The following is a 25,443-nucleotide window of genomic DNA, read 5'->3' as shown; positions in this document are numbered from 1 at the left end:
CACTGTTCAATTAATATTTTTGTATATTAAATTTCAATTTTTTCTTCTTCAAATTTAATTGTAAATTATGTAACGCAAGTACTACTGGGCGAATGGTTGTATATTTCAGTGTGTTTCCAAAAAATATTTTCTCTTTTGGTTTTTAATTATATTTAAATAAATATTCTACTAGTTGTGTTTTATTTATTACTAATTATACTTCAGTAAACAAAATTGTATAAAAAATTATTTCTTAAAGAAACACACTGGAAATATTTCTTTTTTTGTTATCAAATTTAAATAATTTTTAACAACATAATTCTTCTTTTTTTTTGTAATATTTCAATTAATTTAAAGTTTAAATTTTTATTTATTCTGTTAAATGAGATCTTGTTCATAAAAATCAATCATGAATTAAGCTTGGATACATTATTAATGTAAACTAAATTTTAATATTAAAATTGTAAAGGAAACATGATAAATGGTAAGGAGTTATGGTTTAAAAAAAAATACTAAAATACTCCATACATTACATCACTGTATTTGTTATACATTTACTACTTTTTCTTTTATTCTTTAATAATTAATATTATTAATTATTTTTATTGTACAATTTTGATTTTGTTTCTTTAATTTTTGTTTTTAATTTTTAATTTTTTAACAATTTACTACGACAATTGTAGAAATGAAAAAAAAGAACATCTTATTTGAATAATATCCTGTTTAAACTATAAGAAAGAAGAAATGAAAAGAACAATTATGTGTCTTCTTCTCTTACATTTATAATTAACTTCATATTCACACAAGCATACATTTTCCTCCTTAATTATCGCATTGTTTTCGTTTGTCACAGTTTTTGCTCTGAATCATTATCGTCCATTTCAATTTGACGAGCTTATCTGTGAGTTTTATGAGGAACAACACTGTATATTAGATGTATAATATATATAGAGGAAATCAAAGGAAACCTTGACTAGGTTAAGATGATGATTTTGTTATAATACACAGATATATTTCATATATACGTATTCCACTAAACTCCATGATTTTACTTTTGCATTTTCTTCTTTTAATCTTCTTCTTATATATCTTTTATTTAAATTATTATATTTTATTTTTATTTATGAAGACAAAAATAGAACACATATTTTATTCATTTTTTCAAATGTCTTCTCATACGAATTTTGCTAATATTCGTTGAGAAAAGAAGAGAAAAAAAGAGAGAAGAAAATCTTCTCATTCGTATTAATTTTAATATTTTGTATGATTATCTCGAAGAGAGATAGGAGACGGAAGTATTTAGTCCAAGGACAGAACGGACTCTATCGAGTTTCTATTCCTTGGTTGTAGTCTTGGACCTCCTAGATAGCTTAGAGGATTGCCGAAAGTTCGACAATCTTCTGACAAATAGATAGGGTTCATACTCAGAACCAAGGGTTTTCTGGTATCTACAAAATCAACAAAGAAAAAAAAGAACAAAAAGAGAAGAATAGAGAGAGTAGTAAGTACTATTATTTTCTACCATGGAAAAAAAAAGAGGAAAAGGTAAAGAGAAATAAATTTGTAAATAAGTATATATGACGTTGTGCATTTGTCTTTTATGATCTTCTAATTTTTTTTCTCTAAATAATGCAATTTCAATTTTGTAAAAAATGTGCTGAAAATTGAAAGTAATTTGAGTTTTTCCATTTAAGTAATTTTATAGAAAAATATTAGAAGATCTTAGAACTTAAGTGCAGTTTGCGCATGTTAGGCTATGATGATGATGATGATGATGATGATGATGAAGGATGATGGTGAAGAAAAAAATGATAATGACACTAACCTGTAGATGTCGGCGAACGTTCAGGAGCTTTCGAACGTTGTCCAGTGTCATTGCTCGTGCTAGCCTATACATATAATGAATATTCCTTTTAAATACGTTTATTTTTTTATAAACTAATATTTCCATAATATAGGAACGAAGAGGATGCGATTAATCAATCCTTGCCATGATGCTTAGAGACAAGAAACGACATTTCGTTTGTTTTCCTGTGAGATTAGTTGTGGGTTAGTTAAAAGTAAAATGAGCAAATGATAATGATTGATCGATCATTTGAATTATCGATCTATCCATTTGTTGATCTTCATAATCTCAATAATAGCTGGCAACAATTTGGAGCCTGTTTATTTCAAAGCTAGTTTTACATACATGTAAATGTTCATTGGAAGAACATAACAAATGTCCTTGCGTCTTGAAGCGAGATAACAGCATGCGATGCAATAACGTTCCTGATCGGTGCACGTATACGCCAATCGATGCACAAGCGATTGTTCTTCTTTTGTATGTCAACGATTTTCACCATAATATGCGCACGTTTATTATTAGTATTATATAAGCCGTTCCAAAATCATGACGAATCCTTGCATGAGGCACGATAAGGTTCTTTAGTTGTTGTTGTTGCAGTTGCTTTTAACAGGCACAAGGAATATATGGAAAAATGATGCATGGGGTTGAATGGTGCAAGAAAATTAGATTGGATCCGGAAAATGTGTATATGTATATAAGTATATATGTATAATATATATATATATATATTTTTTTCTTCCTTTCCTTTGTACTGCGCTTTTTATATAACATGCTATATAAAACATTGCCCATGAAAATGGACTTTGTCGTTAGAATTACAGAGTTATTCTTTTTGAATTAGCAGTTTTCAACGCACTCATCGCGTTTCTTTCTTTGCAAGCTTCAAAATCATTCTCAAACAAGATTGTATTCGATCAATCGGGAATAATTGATTTCATATTTGAAAGAGAAAGAAATGAGGAAAGAAGAAAAAAAAGGAAAGAAAAGATAATAATTCACGTGCAGGATAAGAAAAATAAAAAGGAAAATATTAACGAAAAAGAGAACAAAATAATAGTACCTCTAAAGTTCGCACGTAGAATTTGTATGGTTGGTTTCGAGAATAGTATTCGGTGGTTCGATAACGTTTTCATCGACAACGTTTTCATCGACAACATTTTCATCGACGTTCGTGCTAGACGAACTACTCCTTGGCTGAAATTATTATTACGATTTCGATTAAATTAATTATACGAGAACAAAAATTAGAATCAAAATCACTGTAAGATAATGCTACATAAATCAACTGCGATCATTTATATCGATGTCATCTTGGAGTTATTCCTGTATCTGTTAAACTCTCTTTCATATACGATATAACCATTACTTATATATATTTATCTATGGTGTATGAATGATTCGTATAGAACAAACGATAATATTGCCACCAAAAGCACACCAACGCCAAAATTATTTTCTGCAATAGTGTGAAGCTGCTAAAAATAAACCGAACACCTATAAAACGTACACACATACACATAGGAATGATAATGACTTTTGGAATCATTTGAATGAAAATTAAATTTGAAAAATTTGTCACACGCACACTTTCATTCTTTCTGACACACATAGATACATACGTGTAAACAGTTGATAATACCATTTTTATTACCATAGCAAGCATACCAGCATACCAGCATACGTAACATTGTGTGCATGTACGCAAACTCACGTGTATATGTATGTGTGTAACATAAATGTAAATTGTATATGAAATACCAAGCTGAAAAATGACCGACGAAATTCAAACGTTTAACCAATCTGACTAATACATATTTTATAATTTTCTTTTATAATCTAGTGCGATTATGTTTATTTAAGCAGGCAGTGAACACATAAATCCGTGCCATAAGTGTCAATATGGGAATTGAATAAGTGAAATGAAAATTACAATTATGACAATTAGTACAATGATTCGTCTCCCATATAAATATTAAATTAAACGAGTTTATGTTTGTATGTGTATATGTATGTATCGATTGATAGGAAAAATTATTATTATTATCGTTTCACGTTAATTATCTAATTAAAGTCTTCTAATTTGCTTATTTTTTTCGCTCTTATAAACGCGAATCTAGATCGAAAAATCTTAACAAATTTGTTATAGCAAGATCAAAAAAATTGATCGTAAATTATCTTGTAGTCGTAATGCTTAAATTTGATAAAGTTATTGTTACTACTATATAATAATAATTATCATCATCATCATAATTATTATTTTTATATTAATATTATCTATTTTTATTAATATATATATATATATATATATATATAAGTAAGAGGCACTAAAGGTTTATCAATGTATTCAAACGATCTCATTCTAAATGCAGTTGAACAAACATTCTAAATCTCCTTTACTTTTACGATATGTATATTCTAGGCACTAGAAATTTGTCTTATTAATTTATATTCCTCATCTATTTATATATATTCTAATCGCGTAATATATTTTTTGTATTCTAAAGAGTTCCTAGATATTTCGTGCAATTTATTTAATTTTTAAACATATTATCGCGAGGATCGATCAATCTTGCTGTTACTCTTTCAAAACGAGCTCCTCCGTGTGGCCTTTTGAACACAACAGGTACACTAAGATCTAAACTCATTGGTCTTTTTGGTGGATCCTTTTTAATACTAATAGAAGTTTTGTTAGAATTCGTATTAACGTTATTAACAATTGTTTTTGTCGGTATACATTCAGTTTTAATTTCATTGATGCCAGTCACGGAAAAATTCGTTTGAAGGAGTCCCTTCTCTTCATTTAACGATAGATTATCGATCAAGGACATTCTTCGTGACGTATCTCTTACCGACTTCAAGAGGACCTCGTCCTCCTGGCCGTCTTCGTTATCTCCTTCTTCTTCTTCTTCTTCATCTTCTTCATCAGCAGCAGCAGCAGCAGCAGCATTATTTCCTTTATCTCCATCTTGTTCTTCTTGATCATCCTCTTCCATCAAATCAGTTTTCTCGTCATTCTCATCTTCCTCTTCTTCGCATTCTTCTAATTCTGGTTCTTCTCTTAGATCCTCCATTGACTATATATAAAAAATTAGGAGAAAAAAAGAGAGAGAAGAAAAATATATATTAGAATAAAATTCGATAAATCGCCGACTTTTTTTTATTTCTTCAAGAAAAGCTGTTTAAAACTTTGTGAATTGTATTTATTGTTTTATTCGCCCTAGAATTATCTAACAATTGGTATTGTTTTTATGATCGATACTAGAAGTTAACTTCTTCCCTTCTTTTTTAATTCTTATCTAAGTTACATATAAAATATATTTTAATACGCAAAACATATATTGTATGTTGTTGGTAATAATAGTGTTAAATAGCTTTTCTTGTGTAAGTCAGCTTTTTATATTGCACGCTTTTTAATATGTATTTGGCATGGCAAAGTAGAAAAGAAAGAGAGACAGAGATAGATGTTCAATGATTCATATTTAAGAGAGTTAAAAATTCCTATCAATGTAAACAAAATTTTGATATTTATTTTAAAAAATTTAAAATTTTTAATAGTTATAGATTTGTTGGATTTATACTGTGTTCAAAATGAAATTTGAAAGAAACGTGCAGAAGCCAATTAGCAAGCCTTGCAAAAGCTTAGCATGCATTTCTTATTGAAAACAAAAAAGAATATATCTTTACAAATGGGTTTGGTTTCGGAGGTTTATTGACGATGCCAGTATTTACCCCTAGCAGCTCCTTTTTCTCTGGTTCCTCGTCTGCTGTGAAATAATATTTATATTAGAATTTCTTGTTGGGATTAGATAAAGATAATATTAATCTTTTGCATTACAATTAAGCTTATTCTTTGATAATGGTCAATTTTTTAATCGTCTACATTGAAAGATATAATCATTTTTGTCAGATCTCAAAAAAGTTGGAAAAAATAATTATTTGTATACTAATGAAGATCTCGTAATGTAAAAGATTAAAATAAATCACAAGACCAAGACATTACCTTTTATGTGAACCTTTTTATCATTCATCAATTCCTTGGGCTCTGTGTTAGGGATTGGTTTGTATTCTTTAGTTGTAGCTTTAACATGAGTACCATTTGGCCTTTTCTCATCATCAGTAATTTTAAATCCAATAGTTTTAATACCAGTCGTTGTTACTAAGGAATCTGTGTACTGTTGAGGTTGCCATCTCTGTGATCCCGAAGGACTCGGTGATTTGCTAGCTGCAGCTGCTGCACTTCGTCGACGTCTTCTATCCTTTCTTGCACTTCGCCATACTTCATAAATACATCCTATCACGGCAGCGACGAATAGACAAACGAGAGCTATGAAAACGTAGGTTCCTGCACCTTGTTCTTCTTTAGTAGCGTCAGAGTATTGAGATTTGTAGAGAATCCTTTCTGGGGGATCTCCGTCCCATGCTCGATCACGTCCCTTAAAGAAAAATAAAAAGAAAGGAAGAAAACAAGAAGAAGAAGAAGAAAAATATAGAAATAGTATATCTTAAAAATGTAATTTCTATATAAATTATTTACTCACAACACTGTCATTTCTTTGAGACTCGATACCCCGAGGTTGTGCATGAAAAACAGCACATTGTGCACTCCTAACACCACCTGGACTCGTTGCTCTGACAGTTTCGCTGCCTTGTTTTGTAAATAACATGTACTCTTCTAGTGGTTTCATTATAGGTCCGCCATTAATCGAGATAACAACGTCTGCCAAAGAGATGAGATACAATATTTCTAAGCTGTCAACGTTTACATTAAAATCATTGAGTTTTAGAATTATACTTACTGCTTAGGCAACCAGTATATCCTTTATAAGCAGAAAAACGAAGATCTGTAGTATTCAATCCACCAAGTTGAATCTCAGTCGAACCTGGATCATAATCATCACCTTGATTGCCTGTATTGATTGCCGGGATTGGTATGAGGCTTACTTCTTGACGATCGATCTGTGATCATTTACAGTAATAATAAGTATACTCTAGAGTTCATAGATTAATGAATTCAATTTATCTTTTCATTGACTTACCAAAAGCGTGGCTGTGCTATTTTCTCGTATATAATAAATGCTATGCCTAGCTCCATTCAAGAAGTTTCTATCGTTGAGACGTACACCATAAACCGAGCCTTCGACATCCTCTTCGAAGATCAGCTGACCCTCCGATGTTAAGGCCACGAGTAGATAATAGCTTCTTCTGAAAAAAAGTTTTTCGAAAGACATCCCGGATTCCAGACGTTGACAATCTCTTCGCAATGATGCAATCTCTTCATCTCCGTTATCCGGAAAGAAAAGAGGTATCTCTACGTAGTGAGAAACATTAATAACAAGGGTCTTAGAGATTTTACTTGTTTTCTGTTTGCAAGAGCAACAATGCCGTTGTACGCTGCCGTAGTTCATTCGTTGAAAATGCTAGTTGTACTTTCACTTGCTTCACTTCTCCTTCTAGGTCGAATTCACGTTGAAGTACACTATCACCACTGAAATCGGCACCTTTCTCTATTGAGGGATAAAGATATTTCAACAAATGTTAAATAATTCTTATAATTTGTAGATTATTCATATTAATGTGGTCTTACCATCTTCACAGTGTTCACCAAAATATGACGTTAAGTCACAATTGCAAGAGGATTCTTGCCTTCCAAAGTCTTCTGTACATATACCCATGTTCTTGCAAGGCATAGCGTCACATTTCATTTGACAATTTGGAAGGACACCTTTGCTACCTTCGTGATTGGCTTCGTTGGCTAAGTTTGGTAAATCCACGTGATACTTGCCGATCATTAATCCTCGAAGACATCCTACGTATCCTTGAGTAAGATTACCTTCTTTTCCGACTCTTAGAAGATCGTCTGGATCGAAACCTCCCAAATTCATCTGTCAAAATAATGATTGTTAATCATTTTGGCAACAACTAATAAATGAGTAATTTTTCAATGAAATCCAATTTACTTGAAAGTAATCTGTTGGTGGTGCGGGTGGTCTTTGAGGTGCTAACACTTCCTTTTCAGGATTAATCCAAGGTTTATTAGAATAAGAATCTAAGAGTATAGGAGTTGCATTCAATGTTTTGTTACATTCATTCACAATAAGTATCGTAGATTTATTCTCATGTATTATGGCTATTTGTATCGATATTCCAGTATTAGCGTCTGTTTAAAAAGAAGAAAATATATTTTTGAGTAAATAGTATACTGTAATATATAATATTAGGTTGCCCCTAAGTTCCTTCCGCAACACGCTATGTATGACTTCGAGCCAATTTTGGAAAGAGGGCATAATGAGGCTTCCTGAGAGATGGAAGAAGGTAATAGAGCAGAACGATTCATATATAACACAGTAAATCAACCTTAAACTGAAGTTGCATAAAAAAAAAGGAAGGAACTTATGGGACAACCTAATACATGAAAATAAGAAAGGATACATACGTGGATGATGTACAGTAATATTTTTGATTTCATTACCAGCATTGAAGAGATACACAATATTGGTGCCATTAGAAATGTAAAGATGTATAAAATTGTTTAAATGATCGTTAGCATAAAGTATCAATGAATGAGTATCATAAGTTCTCAGATTAATTAATATGCTATGTTCGAACATGCTCTTCAATAATATTTTTTCTCCATCATCGTCCGAGCCAAAATAATTTTTTTTTAGAAAAGCTCCCGACGAAGTAAACGTCAAAGCTTTATTATTGATGTCTGTTCAAAATATTAAGATTTATAAGTTACTGAAACTTTGAATTAATAACTATTAAAAATAACTTACTTGTTTCACAAAAAATTCCCTGATGAGCCCATTTATTCTTGCAAACACATTTAAATTTACTCCATTCTTCGACACATTTTGCACCGTTTTGACACTTGTTAGGCTGACAAGAAGGTTTGCAATCTTTTATAATCTCCGAAAGATGTACCGACATATAGCTATGGATATCCAAGATTTCACCATTTACAACAAGACCTCGGAAACATCCAATTAATCCTTCACTGACCGATGAAGTCTTCAAATGTTCTCTGTGATGGGAAAATCGTTCTATTATATCTTTAATAACAATTTCTATTATTAATCGGTCACTTACGCTGTAGCACCACCGATAAACATAGAACCCTCGAACGGACCAAATTCTTCTTCAGACGTCAAATTCACCATTTGATAATCAGTGTTAATCATAAATCTAACATGATAATCATTATAATCGATCCAAATCTTTTGCCATTCTCCGTTATTCAATTTCCGCCCACTTTTTATTTCCAATTCTTGAACAGTTCCAGTGTTCAGAGTAAAGTTAAAAGTAAGCCGATATTCTGATGTCAGTGCTACCATGAACGATGGATAATTACTTCTGATTGGTGGTTGATAAAGAAGGATAGCTCTCTCTCCTGTTGTACGAAAGCTAAAAGCTATGTCGCCTTTTCGCCAACCTGGCACTTCAATATAGGATTGGGAGGTTGTAAAAGTAACGACATATTTCTGTGTGTCTGAACAAAATAAACAAAATAAACAAAATAAACAAAATAAACAAAATAAACAAAATGTTCATTTTACAATCATATGATATTATGCTGTTACAATGTAAATTTTACTGACGTACTTGTCTCGACACATTCCAATGGACCTAAAGTTATACGGCCTTGAGCATCTTCTTCCAGATCTTTTTGTTGTAAAAAGACCATACCAGTGATACCTAATGAATCAGGTGTCTTGTAATAACCTTCATCGGATAGCCATTTTCCTGCATTTCCAGACGACACGTCACAGTTACAACTCATATTTTCGTCTACACAAGTTCTGTTTTCTGGAATATAATGAAAAAATCAAAATAATATAATATTTAGATGTTCTTTAGGTTATACTGTTAATCATGAAAATTATTAATAGATTAGGAAACTTACCGCTACATGGACAAGAGCCTCTATTAACATTTCCAATAAAATCAACTGTTGTTCCTTTTGAACCAAGAAACCAGGTTGCACTATGAAGTTCCAATGGTGCTTTGTAGCAATCATACTTCACATATTGTTTACAATAAAGCGAATGAGAGATCAGTTCTTGAAGCATTTCTGCAGTAAATTGTCTATACGTAATACTATAGGAAAAATCAAATTGGGAGAAGGATCTAACGTCTACTTGAGATGGCAAATTATGTTCTACGATTGTCTTGGTTGAATCTTCGATAGATTGAAATTCACATTTTACTACTGCAGGTGGAAATCTTCCATTTCCATCAATGTCAATTCTGTAAACGCCATCTTGAGTGTTGTCTAACAATGCTAATTCTTCACAGGTTTTTCTATATTGTGCTGCAATGAAAATTAATTATCATAATTATAGTTAATTTACAGTTATTGTATTTTTGTTTTAGATAAGATAGATAGGGCGCTTACCAAAATGGCAATTTTTTCCAATATAACCGGTGTCCGTACAATCACAAGTAATTCGATCTTCTTTTACAGAACATTTACCACCGTGTTCACAAGTATTTGGTCTTTTACATGGGTCAACGAATTGGCAATTATCCAATGCTACTTCACCGACAACTCTTTCAGTATTTATAATGTATCTAGGTTCAATGTTTTGTCCATTTACTTGAATATCTCGCATACAACCTACTAAACCTGATTACAAAATAGATCAGTTTGTTACTCACTTAATTTCATTTAATATCTTTCTTTTATTTTTGTATCTATTGTGGAATAGGTTTACTTACCAGCATTACTTTTGCCACTTCCAATGATTACCTTGTTATCCAATTCAAAAATCATAGAAGAAAGTTGCTTGGTCTGTTTATTTCTATAATCGACTAGAATGTTTAACTCGCCTTTTGTATAATTTAGTTCAACAGCGTGCCAGGAAGTGTTGTAAGGTGGAAATTTGACAGCAGTTGATACTGTAATATTTTCTATTAAGGCAGGTATCAATTGAAAACGTATTTCGTCGTTAACCAAGCGAAGCTAAAAACAATAAGTAAAATTTAACAAACAATTAGGTCAATATACATTATTATTTTTTTTTAAATCATTTATTGAAAAAAATCTTATTACCTCCCAATAACCAAGTCCCTGTTCACTGTGGACTTCTCCCGATGCAATAACTGCAATTGGTTTGGAACTTTTAAAATCAAAGTTTAGCTTAAGAGAATCCGTTTTCTCAATAGGCCACCAAATATGACTTCCTGCGAAAGGGTACGTAATAGGAATGACCTCAACGTCGGCCTCGTAATACTCCGGTTCTAGCACGCCGATATAATGGACCATAGGATTAGATCGTTTCAATTCATAGATGATCGACTTGTCGTTAAAGAATACGTATTTCAATGATCCTAAAAAACAGTTTTATTCGTTTACCTTAAATCACTTCTTTTCGATATTAAAAAAAAAAAAACAAAAAATAAAATTTCATTTTTAAATAAGAATTTGTAATTTTTATCAATTATTTATCATGATCAAAAAACCAAAAAATGTTGAAACTCGTACGAACCTACAAAATTGTTATATGACACCAAACCCTTTTTCTTATGAAGCTCTGGTCCACCACCGATATATATTTCAGGATCTATAATCATATTATAATTTTCCCCAGGTATTTTGAGTACTTTAACTTCCTCGTCCAAACTAACAAATACCCATGAACCATTGTGGAAGATGGTTAAATTGTTCCAATGATCGGATGTAACGTAATCGCCAAGCTCTGTATGAATTTTGGAATCATGACCGAAGTCTAATTCAACGACAACCGAATCGTTCAAAATGGATGCTGCTATGTAATGCGGTGTACCATCTATCTCACCAGATGCATAAAATAATGCCGAGTCGTCGAACTTAGTCTGAAAAATTGATTAACATTTCAAATCACAATTGATAATAGTCTATTCGAAGTATTAATAATAGCAAGTTTAAGTCTCATCAATTCTGATGCACGGCTCTAGATATTGTTATTTGTATCATCAGTTTTTACCTTGAAAGCCAAGCTTATCCTGTTAACGGAGGAATGAACACGGTCTTTCCAATCGTAAACTCGAAAGGACACGTACGATGATCCCCTCAACGTTAAAATCGTGGCCGCTGAAAAATGATTTTACATTTGGAAGTCCATTAGTTTTAACTATCAAAGGGATCAAGCAATCCTTTGATTGCTTTACAACAGACGACGTTTGACGGATCGTCTTTATCTCAGTTCTTAAAACATCCCCATTTGCATTAGTTGTGTACGTTGTAAAAAGAGAGAACTAACATTTGGTCAGGAGATACGAAGCTATACTAATCTTAACTAATACATTTTAATGGTAATAATAATAATAATAATAATAATAATAATAATAATAATAATAATAATAATAATAATCATCATCATCATCATCATCATTTTCTTTTCAAAAATATATTTCTTTTGTTACATACTGTAGACGTCACAACGCTCGCCCTCGTATTTCGTTCCAAAACAGTCACATGTCAGGCTGTTATAATGATTGACACATTGGTCGGCCATAAAGCAAAGGTTTTCCCTTGTTCTGCACCTGAACGATGATTGGATATATAATTTATCTTGAAGTAATCAATTGAATCGATCAGTGACTTTCTATAAGGTGTATTATCGTTACAAATTGTTTATAAAATTTGAATGTTAATTGATATGCCATGCTCAATGTTTAAATAATATTCCATATTGTGTTTGTTATTTTCTTTTTCTTTTTACAATAAATTTGGCTTATAGAGAGTTACTTAAAGGTTAATGATGCAATAGGATTTATAATATTATAATTGCTGTATGAATAGACAATATTTAAATGCAGATGACGACTTTAGTCGGTCAAAGAACAGGAAAGTAACGTACTTGTCGATGCAACCCTCCTTCACATTTTCATGCTTTGTTGCAATCAACGGTCGAATAGGCAACAAATCACTTGCCGATTTGCCGGAACTGAGGACCATGTCTCTGATACAACCGACAAAAGATTCTATGATATATTTTACTCCGTGTAGACGTTCCTCTGAACTTAATCCTAACCAAGAGAAAATAGGATTAAGATTGGACGCGAGAATGGTAAAATGGAAAGGAAAATCTGTTTCCATTGTGTTTTACCTCCTATAAGAACAACGGATGCCAGTTCTTCCGAAACACCATAATTGACGACACGTTCGAGAACTTCCAAACTAGTTTCTGCTTGCTTTTCGTCAACCCTCGCGATTAGTTTAGCTCCGTGAACGTCGATTCTAACCAGAACACTGTGCCACTCGTCTCTGTTCAGTCCTTCACCGACGGTAATACTCGTTGATATTTTTCCAAACACATGTACTACTTTCAACTGACCCTTTTCAACTATCACGTAAAGCGCGTAAGGTTCTAAACCCTCTGGACGATCTTTCACGCTGTGGTAAACGAGCAAACCGTGTGGTAATTTCGTTCGAAATTTGAAAGATATTTCACGGCATAATCTGTGATTATAATAAACATTTATTTTTATTGTTTTATCATCTGTTGTTTTTTGTGTTTTTCATTTAGTTAACATTCCAGAGATTCCGTCATACCTCAATTGGAAGGTCTTTATCCCACTGCCATCTAGTTGAATGAACGTGTTACTTTGTGCAAACATGAACGTCTTCTCGTATCCTGATTCCATGAATGTCAATTCCTTTTAATCCGGGAAAAAAGAAAATTGGTCGTACGCGGGTAGTTTTAATAATCATCTTATTAATGTGAGGAAAGTGGTTGAGACGAGTCTGAGATTTGCCTCACCTTTCCTCGTTCTTCTTTTGGTACTGGTGGCCTTGTTGGTTCGGGTGGTGTGAACGTTGGTCTTGGAGTACTTGATGTAGTTATGGGTGGTGTACTACTCGTCGGAACACTCGTTGTCACAAATACGCCTCCTTTTGTTACCAGGTAAGGTGGTAGTGTGTCTAACAATAATTTCATCTTATACCAATGTTTTATCAATGTGTCCATCTTATGATAGTAAACGTCTACATTTAATACTAATAATACCGATGCTCCATGTATATCTATTTTTACCATAGTGGATCAAATGATCCGTCTTCAAAAAGTTATATTTTTTTTATTTGACTCATCGTGATAGGTTTACTGTTAACTGTATTATCATGATTTTATTTTTGTAACAGATTTACAATTTTCTTATTAATTAAAACTAATCATTCTTTTTTATTAACTAGAATTACACACTAAACAAATGTGTTAGATTTTGTATTGTTGTTTAATATTAACAGTATAATAAACAAAGAATTTATTGTGATATATAATAAATAGTTTGCGAAATAAAATACTCACGATCAGGACCACCGATACAATAATGAAGACATTCAGCTTCAGAGTTGAATCTATTCTCATTTCCTAAACAACTTCCATAGGGAAACATCTTGCATTTTCCCTCAGCTTTATGAAAAGACCACTTATATACATAATGCTTGCAAGGTCCTTGAACCTGTTTCTCTAGGCATCTCTCTGGTATTGGTTTCTTCGTTGTAGTGATTGCTACCGTCTCCTCGATCGATTCTGATTCCGAGGAGGCTGTTAGATTCGCTGGAACCTTTCCAAGGATGTTCAGCAAGACAAGGATCCCGAAGATCCTCTTCTCGCGTCTGGTCATCCTTCTTCATTCGCTAAAATCGATCCCATTTTTATAAGCTTTTTATTTTTTTTATTGATAATATCGCAATAGTAGAGAACGATTTGTTTTTATTTGAATTTTTCTTTGTTAACTTTTAATACTAAATTGTTTAATCTATTGACGTTTGTTATTAAAATGTTCAGAGTCATTTATATATATAAAAAAAGAAGAAAAAAAAAATGAAATGTTAATTTTGTAAAATTCTTTCTTTCTCTCCTTTATTTTGACGTTTAGAATCGATCTCACGTTTTCTTGCATGAAACGAAGCTTTTAAGATTCAGAACGCACGAACGCGCCCACGCATCTTTCCATAAAGCGTTTAAAATCTTCATCCTTCCGGTATACCTCGCAATGGTTAAAACCCACCTCGATATGCTATTGTAGATGCATTTTTACGATTGAGACAACCGCTTTTGGATTTACGACTTCCCTTTCGTTTATCAGGTACATAATATACAAGAATCACGTTCTTCATGAATTACGTAACTCTCGTTATATATCTATCGTTGTTTTAAATTCTCTAGAATGAAATCAACATTACAAACGATAGAGAGGCCCCATAAGTCGTTAGGTGAATTTCAAATATCAATTCGTCTTTTTCTCGAAACTATTTGTTTTTCATATCGTCAAATTAAAAGCCCAAGAACTTTTTACAAATCGAATAAATTAGCTTGGAAATAAGTAATTGTGATTTTAAAAATTATATGGGGAAATTTTTAGTTTACTACAAGCGAATTTTTGGGTCGATGCTGTAATTATAATTAACGACATTTTATAACACAAAAAATAATTATCATGTAAGGATATATATATATAATTAATTTTTTGTTCCAGATTGTATAATATCTTTATATTATTAAACTTGAATTATCAACGAATACTGTGATAGTAATTTTTCTTTTTTTCCAGAAACGCGAAGGCAACGATGTTAAATAGGAAAACAATCATTGGTTAATATAAAATATGTTGTACGAATGGAATGAAATAGAAAAAAAATTTGATTCTTTCGTTCTCTCTGGATGAATAATCGCGCGTGGGACAAAGTCTCACATGATGAACGATTCTACGAGGTCAATTGAATTGGATCGTCGAAGTAGAGTTCTCTCTCTCTCTCTCTCTCTCTTGCACTCTCTTTTTTTTCTTTCTCTTTCTGACTCGTCTTATAGATATAAATTTCGGTTCTTCGTATGTACTTCCGACCTGGCATAGTAATATCAATGATTCTTCCTGGAAGATGAATAAGATAACTCGACTCACAGATCCGGATGTGTACTCGTACGTGAAAATATTTAACATTTTTTTTTTCTCGTCAAATTTCAAATAAGAATTTATTTTACACAGTACGCGTATAAAAGTGTTAGTAACTTAAAATTGGTACAAATAATATATATAGACACGAATGCAAGTATCACGCGAGAACCTTGAAAGATATAATCTGTTAAAAAAGGAAAAGAAATGAAGATGATCATTCTTTGTGACCAAATATCATTCAATGTGTACATTAATATTTATAATAATATACAAAATTTTTAATATCACTTTTTTTTTGGTTACTTTCTCGTGTATCAAGGAATGATTAAATTTATATATGTGAAGAGTTAACTAATGAATACTATTTTTTTTTCATAGAAACACATATTTGTTAAGCATTAAAAAGAAAAAATTTAGTTTCGTATTAGGATTTCAGAATGTCGATAGGTGTACCGTCGTCCATAATACTGTAGAAAATAACGGAAACGATCGTTCAAGCGTAATCAAGAGAACTACGAGAGTGATCTTCGACGTTTCTCTATCTAAGAAGATCAAATGAAGTTTGATATATTTTATTTGAATTATCAAACGCGTACAAATCTTTAAATCTCTGGAATAAGCTATCTCGTTCAAAATTTGTTGTATAATTGAGCTTTAATCGTGTTGCGAAATATTGCAAGATAGGAAACTTATTAAAAATTCTTTATATATATAATATATTATAATATATTACATAAATAAGTATTGTTTGTAGCTACACAGGAAAAGAGGAATATCTAAAGTAAATCTAAATCAATAAAATTGTAACATAGTACATTAAAACATTTCAATTTCACGGACTACGAAAGGCCACAAGCGTCAAAGTATTAGACAATAAAAGAGAGAAAGAAAGAAAGAAAGAAAGAGAGAGAGAGGAAGAAAGAGAGCAAGTTCCAGCGGCAATTTCAATTAAATCACATTAAACTCAATCTAATTTCATCAGAGCGAAATCAACGTAGATGGTATATAAATTCAGAATGTTTCAAGGAGTGAATTGTGGAAAAGGGGAAAAGGGAAAGGGAGAGAGAGAGAGAGGAATAAGAATAAGAGTAGTTAGAAAAAGAGATAGTAAGAAATTGTGAAAATACAAATAAGATTAAGATTCGGACATTGATCAGGGAAGATCTTAAAACACTGCAAACATAAAGTGTTGCATCAAGGGCATACAGTTTGCTCAGAACAGCTCGCTCACTCGGTGCACAAATCTGCGTACCTTCGTGCGCCGTAGTCCAGATGAGATCGCGGCTCGTTGTCGTTCAACAGCAGAGCAAAGTCACAACAGCAGGAGCAACAGTAGCAGCAGCAGCAACAGCAACAGCAGCAGTAGTAGTAGTAGTAGTATAGTAGCAGAGTAGCAGGATGTGACGTCAGAAGGCCCCCGACAAGCACCGACGTTCGACTCTGCCGGCTGCGAGTCAATTGTCTTTTTCTGTCACACCGACGTACACCATTACAGGAATCCTGTGCATCGATGGTGTGCACACGCGCACAATATACACAAATATATCTATGTTCTTATATTTGATATACCTTATATATCTTATATATATGTATGTTGTGTTTTATATTAATCTGTTTCAGTATAATATATGTGTTGTGATCATTTATGTGGGAGTTTGGATTTTCATATTGTTCTAACATAAGTGTATATATAAGTATATATAGAGAGATTTTAGAAAATTGAAAGTATTATATACGTTTACGTATGATCCCGTATGTATGGGTATACGCGCGCGCGCGCGCGCTCGCACGCACGCACGCACACACAATGCGTAACACCTCCACCACTTCGAACGAAGCTTCTACCACTTGTATCTCCTCGTCTTCTCTTCCTCTTTCTCTTCTTCCTCCTCCTCCACCTCCTCCAGCACCTCCTCTACTTCCAGCAACGCCAGCAGCAGTAGCAGCAGCAAGTAGACACTAATTTATTAATACCACTCTCTGACCGCTACTACTCTCCACGGTTACTCATCACGGTTTATTGACTTTCATTGCGATCTCGTCTCGTACGACGCGAACCTTCCTTTCGTCCTTTTCCACCCCCATTCGTGTGTCACTCTTTTTTTCTCTCTCTCTCTTTCTCTTTATCTCTCTCTCTTTCTCTTTCTCTTTATCTCTTTCTTTCTCTTTCTCTTTCTCTTTCTCTTTATCTCTCTTTTATTTTTTTACTTCTTATTTTATTTTTATATCTTTTTATATCTTTTTTTTTATTTCATTACACCATTTCGTTTTCTTTCTAGTTGTCTCGTTATTAAACTGTTTAAATGAACATTACAACACATCAATTTAATTGTTACTCATTTTGCTACATTATTAACACAACCCCTTGTTTATTATTATATATTTATATCAAAGTTTTAATTACATTTTTTCCGGGCTTCTTGTGTGTGTGTTATTCCTTTATACGGATAAGACGAGTGATTATAGAATTTACTTCTTTTTTTTATTTTTTTATTTTATTTTATTTTATTTTTATTTTTTTTTGTTTCTCATATGTCAGGAAATCGGTCTGCAAGCAGATAAATGAAAAATCACCTTACTATTTATTCTATTCTTCTATTTTTTCGTGTTTTTTTTTTCGAGACTTCTTTAAGCTTAATAATAATTAGTTAATATAATTTTAGGATCAAAATAGAAAATGCAGAATTAATTTTTTTTTAAATCACCTAGGAACTTTTAGCTCCACCCTAATAATAAAAAAAAAAATAATAAGAAATTTACGAAGAAAAATTTCTCACTGAACAAATTATTTTGCAATCTAATTGCAATCGTTAATTAACGTAAAATCTTAAAGAAAAGAAAAAAGTAACGGGAATATGTATCTTATCAATGTGACTTATGGAGGATAGGATAAATTCTTTCATAGCCTTGCATCTATTATTTATATTACTCGTATCACGTGTGCCTGGTACCGCTTTTCTACGACGAGAAAGAGACAATAGTGCGTGGAACAACCTGTTACTTCTCGTTCGTTCGTTCGATCAAGAAATTTAGTCCTCGCGAATAAGAACGAGCAAAAGGCGAGTCATACCAACGAATGAAGAATACTTTCGTAATTACGACAGGCGTAACAATTGCAAAACGTGTTAGCCAAGTGAATGGTCTTTTTTTTTTTTTAAACAACACAACAACGAAAAAAAAATAAAATAAAAGAAGAACACATATGTACACACGCACGAACATAATATGCACGGTTACAATGGTTCATATATGTTATAATATTAAAAATTTAGATCATTAATTTATGAAGTAACTTTGAGAAGCTCGTGTCCTAGTTCATTTGCTCGTTAATGAGGCACCATTGTTTAAAATATTTAAACTCGTATTAGAGAATCCTTTTGCTTCGTTATTCTTTTCTTTCTTTTTTTTTTTCTGTTATAGAAAATTGTACGATTATAGTGATACGAATATCGAGTTAAGAGAACTATAGATCTTTAACGAGCTTTAAACAAAAGGAACGCGTACGATGAAAATTGCTAAAAGACCGATTTGGAATATATGATGCAGCTTTTTCTTACGTAATTTGTGTTCTTCGAACTTCGTTAATGGAATTACGATCTTATTTTACATCACGAAGATTGCTGCTCGAGTAATTAAAATCCATCGCACACGTTGCGTAATCGATCCGACGATTCCTACGAGTATGTTCAACGAAAAAAATTAGATAAAGTTCTAAGTGATTTTTCTTTTCTTTTTTGGCCCTTGCTTTTTTTTTTCTCTATTAATCATTTTTATCAATGGCAAGAATATTGGCCCGGCTAGTCACACTTTTGTATGATTTTTTCTTCGTTTATTTTCTTGAAAAAATATCTCATGAGATCGTAGTTTCGAATATTTAAATGTGTTGCTTAAAAATGATGTTTAGAGATTCAACGTACGTTGTTTTCTATCTTGCAATGATACAACGTATCTTTCTTTAAACAATAACTTAGCCGCCTAGATCATCCCATTAGAATTTTATTTGTAGAGGACAAATAGACTAAAACAAGTTTATATAACTGATGTGAGATAGCTGCACTTGATATTATGGTAGAATAAATCAGGGATGCAGTTGCAGAAATTAATAGAAATTTAGGTATGTCAGAAACAGCATATTTAAAGCGGTGTTAAACTCGTTTTTGTGCAAGCGGGCAACATTTTGAACAACACATTTAAACAGTTTTATAATTTATTATATAACTTTTGAATAAAGCTTTAAATGACAATATGTTTGTATAATATTTAGCATAGAATCTATTCACGACGTTTGTACGAAAAAATTTTAGACACCCTGTATATGTATATAATTCACATATAAAATAATTACTAATAATAATTTTATCTTTTTCTACGTATATGCATACGTACAAGCAGAAAATGTATACAGATTTATAATATTTGTATATGTATGTGTATATTTAGAATAAATAAGATAAAATTATTTGACGAGATATGTTTAATGATAAATCATCAAAGATAAATTATTTACTGATGTCGTTTTAAGATCTTATTTTTAGCTCGTAAAAGGCTAGTCGAATCGATAGGTGGAACGATTGAACGCAGGTGCGTTCTAATGTATACATTTTACTTCTCGTTAAACACTACATATGTGCACATGTAACTATATATAACATGCTTGCTCTTGTATGTGTTTAATAAGTCACATAGTATATGATACCCGTTTTTCATATTCGTACGTATGCAGGACGAGACGTTTTAAGCCAATTTTCTTTTCAGATTATAAAATTACAAGCTTAGATTGTTTAAATTACAAGCTTAAATACAAGTCTAAAAGACCTAAAGAAATGAAGTAATTAATTTTTAAGATCATCTCGGAAATTTTGGTCCGATTCTGTACTCGTTCAATGCAAGTTAATTAAATTTGCAAATTGAAGCAGTAGTAAATACGAATATTTACATATATACAAATTATTAACATTTATTATCTTAAAGTATATTTTATCGATTATTACTCGTTCTGCTCGTTCATTCAACTTATCTTCAAGTAATCGGTGGTGGTTTTATTTTCGTATGAGTTTTTCTTTTATTAATAATTTTGTTTGCTTTTATTTTCTCGTTGGAATAAATGTCAATGATTTTTTGAATTTGTCACGAGGAGTACTACGTTGAGTTAGATAAAATTCGATATAAAAAAAATAAGAAAAAAACATTCATTGAGATAAAAGATAAAAGAACTCGATAACGTTATAAATTCTGTCGTGATCTCTTCGAAGAGGTCAAAAGTTAAATCGTTTGACAAAGATGATCAAAGAGGTCAGCTGATTCTATCATTGATACTATCGTTAGAACAATCAATGTTATTCCAGGTCAATGAACTTGAAAAATTTCTTGTCAAAATTCAACATTTTTCATGATTAAAAAAAGAAAGAAAAGAAAAGTGAATGGAAAATAAACTTATGGTGTACATATTTATGCAATTATGTATATAAAATGCAGACGTTCTTCATTCGTATTGGATGCATTTGAGGCCAATATATGCATTTAAAATAAAAAGAAAAAGAAAAAAAAAAATAGATTCCATATCTTTCTTGATAAAAAGAAGATGAAATAAAGAGAAAGTGAATGTATGCATTTATGTATTTCAGATCATACGCATTAGCATTTGAGGTTAATATTAAATTATATATATATTTGCGAGAAAAATTTTAGAATTTTTTTAAAGAGAAAAAAAATGAAAGTATTTCTGCTGATGTGGTATGTATGTGTATATATATGTACATATACTTAGGTATATTCTCCGTTAGGAGGTTTGCTCTGGTTGCTTTCGTCACGGCCTAGGATGCCAGGCCGCGTGCTCGGTGCCTGCCTTTCCTTTTGTTGCCGGAAGATCGATATATCGAGCTAAACCTGTGAGTGGGTCAACGCAATATCTACGTTTCTATATTACTTTGGTATACGATAAATAATATATATATATTTATTTATAACAGATCTAATTATACTTTATCTCTTGGATATATTTTAATTTAATTAGATTTGATTTTTTTTTTTTGGTCTCTTTTCTTTTTCGATTATTTTTATATTGCTTCAATTTGCAGTTTTTTCTCATTTCTTTCAAGTTCTACATCATTATCTTTTTATATTAAATTTATTTTTTTTTCACAAAGAGAGAGAGTGTATGAGAGAGAGAGAGAGAGAGACAAACTGAATAAACGATTATGTCGATTATATTTTTGTTTGGACGTAGAAGAGTAGTTTTTTCGTGTGATAGAGAAAAAATTGTAACGTGACGGTACATGAGTAAGGATGCTGTGTATTTTATACAGGCAAAATACAGGTCAAGGTTCGATGTACCGAATCAACCTTGACCTAAATCAATTGTGAAAAAAGAGATATACTCGATAAAAATGAATTTTAATGCTTGTAATGTTAAAAAGTTCGATGAAGATAATCGTACACGAAATAAATAATTATTGTACTTGTCTAAACGAAACACGTTTCTGTGACAATAATTAATAATTCATAATAATTTATTTTATTACGCGTGGTGTTTATATGTGTATTTTTATGGGTTATCTTAAAAGTCATCGAAAAGATTATCTGATTCGTTGCATCGAGTATTACAACAAAACTTGTCTTCTTCGGTCATTCATAACGGAACGTTCTTATGAATATGTATACGTATGCACATATGTGTTATTTTATTGATTATACAAAAAAGTGTAATGAGTCATGGTACGTAGTATTATTCGTAATCACAACCACTTGAAAATGTTCTCTCTCTCTCTTTCTCTCTTTTCTTTCTCTTTATGTTGATATTAAAATACGCGCGCGTGACTGCGCACGCGTACGTGTTTTTATCCCCTCTTGCTTTTTCTTTTTCTCTTTCTCTTTTTTGTTTATTAATTTTTCTTTTTATTGTTCCGAAAAAAAAGTCTCGAGGAAGTTGGCCCGTGTAACATAAGAAACGTGTGGCTCGTGAAACGAATCGATTAATTAGACATTATACTACGTGTGCATTAGCGACTCGTGTGCAACTGTGCACGTGACCAAATTTATTAATCACGCGCCTTTATTCGGAGACTCACTATTTTTCTTGGTAATATTTGTTCTTTCCTTATTTACGTATATCATCTCTTTCTCTCTCTCTCTCTCTCTATTTGTTTGATTTTTCTTTTCTTTTCATTGATAAACGATTTGTGTATAATAATTTCTTCAACGTCATTTACTCACGTGAGATTGAAATACATATGGTAGAACTATAGTTTATACGAATTTAAACATTTCGGTGTTAATTAACGATAAATTAATTAGTAATATTTGTATAATGTTTTTTGTTTTAATATGAAGTTACATTAAATTAGTAATTTAACCAAAAATTGGATATTTTTTAAACCATGAATTTTAAGAATTATACTATTTTGAAATTAAATTTATTGCAGTATTTTGATTCTCAATTTTTTTCAAGTCAATATAATATAAATAATAAGTAAACGTCGAAAATATGGTATGATTAATTAAAAAAAAGAAGAATTATTAAACATTTGTAGTGATAGAAAGGTAAAACATATATATATATATATAATAAGTAAGAATATAGAAACGTTATCGGAATCTTATATATGATTATGTCGGTGAGTCTTATAGGTAAGATCTCGAATTTATGCAAGGTAAACATAGTCGGCTAGTTGAAACCAGATACGCGGCACGACATACGCGAAGTATGACAATTAGCGTCTAAAGATTGGTATAATGCGAGCGAGAAAAACTAGACAACACTTATTCTTATATACTTTTCCATATACATATATATACGTATACTTATCACATACTTCTCATCCTCTCTACTATGCATCAATGAGAATGGGAGAAGATGCATCAACAACCACCACCCATCACCACTACCACCACGTGTGCCTTCGAGAAGTATAGAGCAAAGTGCTTTCCCCATTGTTGCGATTGTTTGAGAAAAATAAGCCAAAAAATTGAGGAAAAGTCATTGAAGAAATGCTTTTTTTCTATTTTTCTATTTTTCTATTTTATTTGTTTTTTTATTTTCAGTTCTCTTGAGTTGCAACGAAGTGATAACGACGATATGAATAAAATATGTTAGTCGAAAATATTGTCACTTGTAAATTTTAAAATTTGTACTTATTAAATTTTTGTACAAAAGAGATTAAAATAATATTCAAGTATATTATGTAAATTGTTTTGTCTATTATTAATCGTTGGTATTAATTAATTTTCGAAGTTTCTTTTTTCAATTAATAAAATAATATAGCATGTAAGTGAGATTTTTATCAATCCTATTTTTTTATTATATGAAAAGAAAAAAGGTAAGACAATAAATCCTGATCGATTATATGTAACATAATTACTCACAAAAAGACCGTAGGAGTAGTCAGCAAAGATGTATCATCATCATCATCATCATCATCATCATCATCATCATCATCCCGTCTTAGAATCTTGCTCCTTCAAAACTCGAAGTCTCTCCCTTATTTTTTTCTTAACGACTTTTAAATCCAACTTACGTACGTGTTCTGCTTTTTTCGATAATCAATATAGTCTTAAGTCACGATAAAGATAATAAACGGAGAAGAAAATAGAATTTATTAAACGAGGAGGGAAGAAAGAGGAAAGAAAGAAAAAAAAGGAAAAAAAAAATGCAAAGGAGGGTTATGGAAGTAGTAATTGAACTGTTGCAAAAAGTGATACCGAAATCAAAAAATATCCCCCCTTTTTCGAAAAAAAATATTTTCTCGCTTGACCAGTCGTAAACGTACGACCTCGAAGACGCGCGAGGATTAACTGTCGCGTTTCTGTGCACTCCGAGAGTAGTTCTCCCCTCTTTTACTACCTCCAATTGTGGGAGGGAGAAACTAAGAGAGACAGTGACACTGATAAAAAGAGAGAGAGAGAGAGAGAGAGAGAAGATGACATCAATGACGGAACACCGTGTTGCTAGCCCTCACCCCCTCCTCTTTTTTTTTACCTACCCACTTCTTTCCCTTGCATGAATTCTGGTATCTAATAATTAGGATTAGGAATACAAATTTTATCGTAAATAACAATTCTTTGTAATTTAGAAAAATTTGTAGACACGTGGCTGTTTGATTATTTTTTGTACGAAAACAAAAATTATAAAATTTATTTATTTTTTTGTTTTGTTTTAAGACGCAATCCTTAGTTTTGATATATTACAAAATTAGTAATACACAATAAGATATGAAAAGAAGTATTTTTTGGTATTCCTATTTGGGTGATATCATTTTATATGATTTAAAACAAAATTCGAGTTATTATGTGGACTTGTGTAAACAAAAAGATTGTAGATTTTTGTTGAGGTATCAAATGTAATTATTTTATTTTCGATTCTCCTATCATTTATCCAATGGATTTGCGATCCTCTGAGTACGCGCATTCTCACTACAGGTCTCTCTCTCTCTCTCTCTCTCTCTCTCTCACTGTTTCTCTCTTTTTTCTCTCTTCTACTTATAGAAGAGAATGACAGTGACGGATCAATGGGTGGCACCTACCGCAGCATCCCTTCTTATCAGTTGTTCATTTTATCATGCTCTATACGTAATCTAAATTCTATTATCTCATTCTCTTAAAAATGTTTTCGATAAAAAAGAAAAACAATTTAATATCTCGTTAATATGTTCCTATTTTTCTTTTTTTTTTCTTTTCTTAATCGAACGATTGAAATGAATATTACTTTTTAACGAGATGTGATGGTAGATTATTACGAA

The 25,443-nt window shown here is 31.6% G+C and overlaps 1 protein-coding gene across 8 annotated transcripts; it reads right to left on the bottom strand.

Annotated features, from left to right (window-relative positions):
* Nucleotides 1-1,236: 1,236 nt before the first annotated feature.
* Nucleotides 1,237-24,499, bottom strand: LOC122522833 (neurexin-2). 8 transcript variants are annotated; one of them, XM_043644146.1, is made up of 29 exons: nt 17,446-17,860; nt 16,962-17,209; nt 14,119-14,450; nt 13,573-13,733; nt 13,365-13,468; nt 12,919-13,271; nt 12,670-12,838; nt 12,237-12,352; nt 11,794-11,900; nt 11,317-11,662; nt 10,881-11,158; nt 10,547-10,790; nt 10,224-10,454; nt 9,732-10,139; nt 9,431-9,634; nt 8,918-9,317; nt 8,605-8,852; nt 8,262-8,537; nt 7,786-7,985; nt 7,413-7,710; nt 7,182-7,332; nt 6,865-7,030; nt 6,625-6,784; nt 6,367-6,545; nt 5,829-6,261; nt 5,513-5,592; nt 4,678-4,902; nt 1,805-1,868; nt 1,237-1,427 (listed from the first exon to the last, which is right to left on the bottom strand). In XM_043644146.1, the coding sequence occupies exons 3-29, from the start codon at nt 14,435-14,437 to the stop codon at nt 1,279-1,281; spliced, it is 6,069 nt and encodes a 2,022-aa protein (XP_043500081.1). In that variant the 5' UTR covers nt 14,438-14,450; nt 16,962-17,209; nt 17,446-17,860; the 3' UTR covers nt 1,237-1,278. The 8 variants fall into 8 exon arrangements, with proteins under 8 accessions (XP_043500081.1, XP_043500082.1, XP_043500075.1 ...); XM_043644147.1 differs by lacking the exon at nt 1,237-1,427 and adding an exon at nt 2,889-3,022 and having other exon boundaries at nt 1,806-1,868; XM_043644140.1 differs by lacking the exons at nt 1,237-1,427; nt 1,805-1,868 and having other exon boundaries at nt 3,451-4,902.
* Between the last annotated feature and the right edge of the window lie 944 nt (nt 24,500-25,443).

This window comes from Polistes fuscatus, unplaced genomic scaffold (assembly GCF_010416935.1).
Source record: "Polistes fuscatus isolate 324 unplaced genomic scaffold, CU_Pfus_HIC Scaffold6, whole genome shotgun sequence".
NCBI lineage: Eukaryota > Metazoa > Arthropoda > Insecta > Hymenoptera > Vespidae > Polistes > Polistes fuscatus.
Note: the sequence above shows the minus strand (reverse complement) of the source record. Positions and strands in the feature narration are given on the sequence as shown.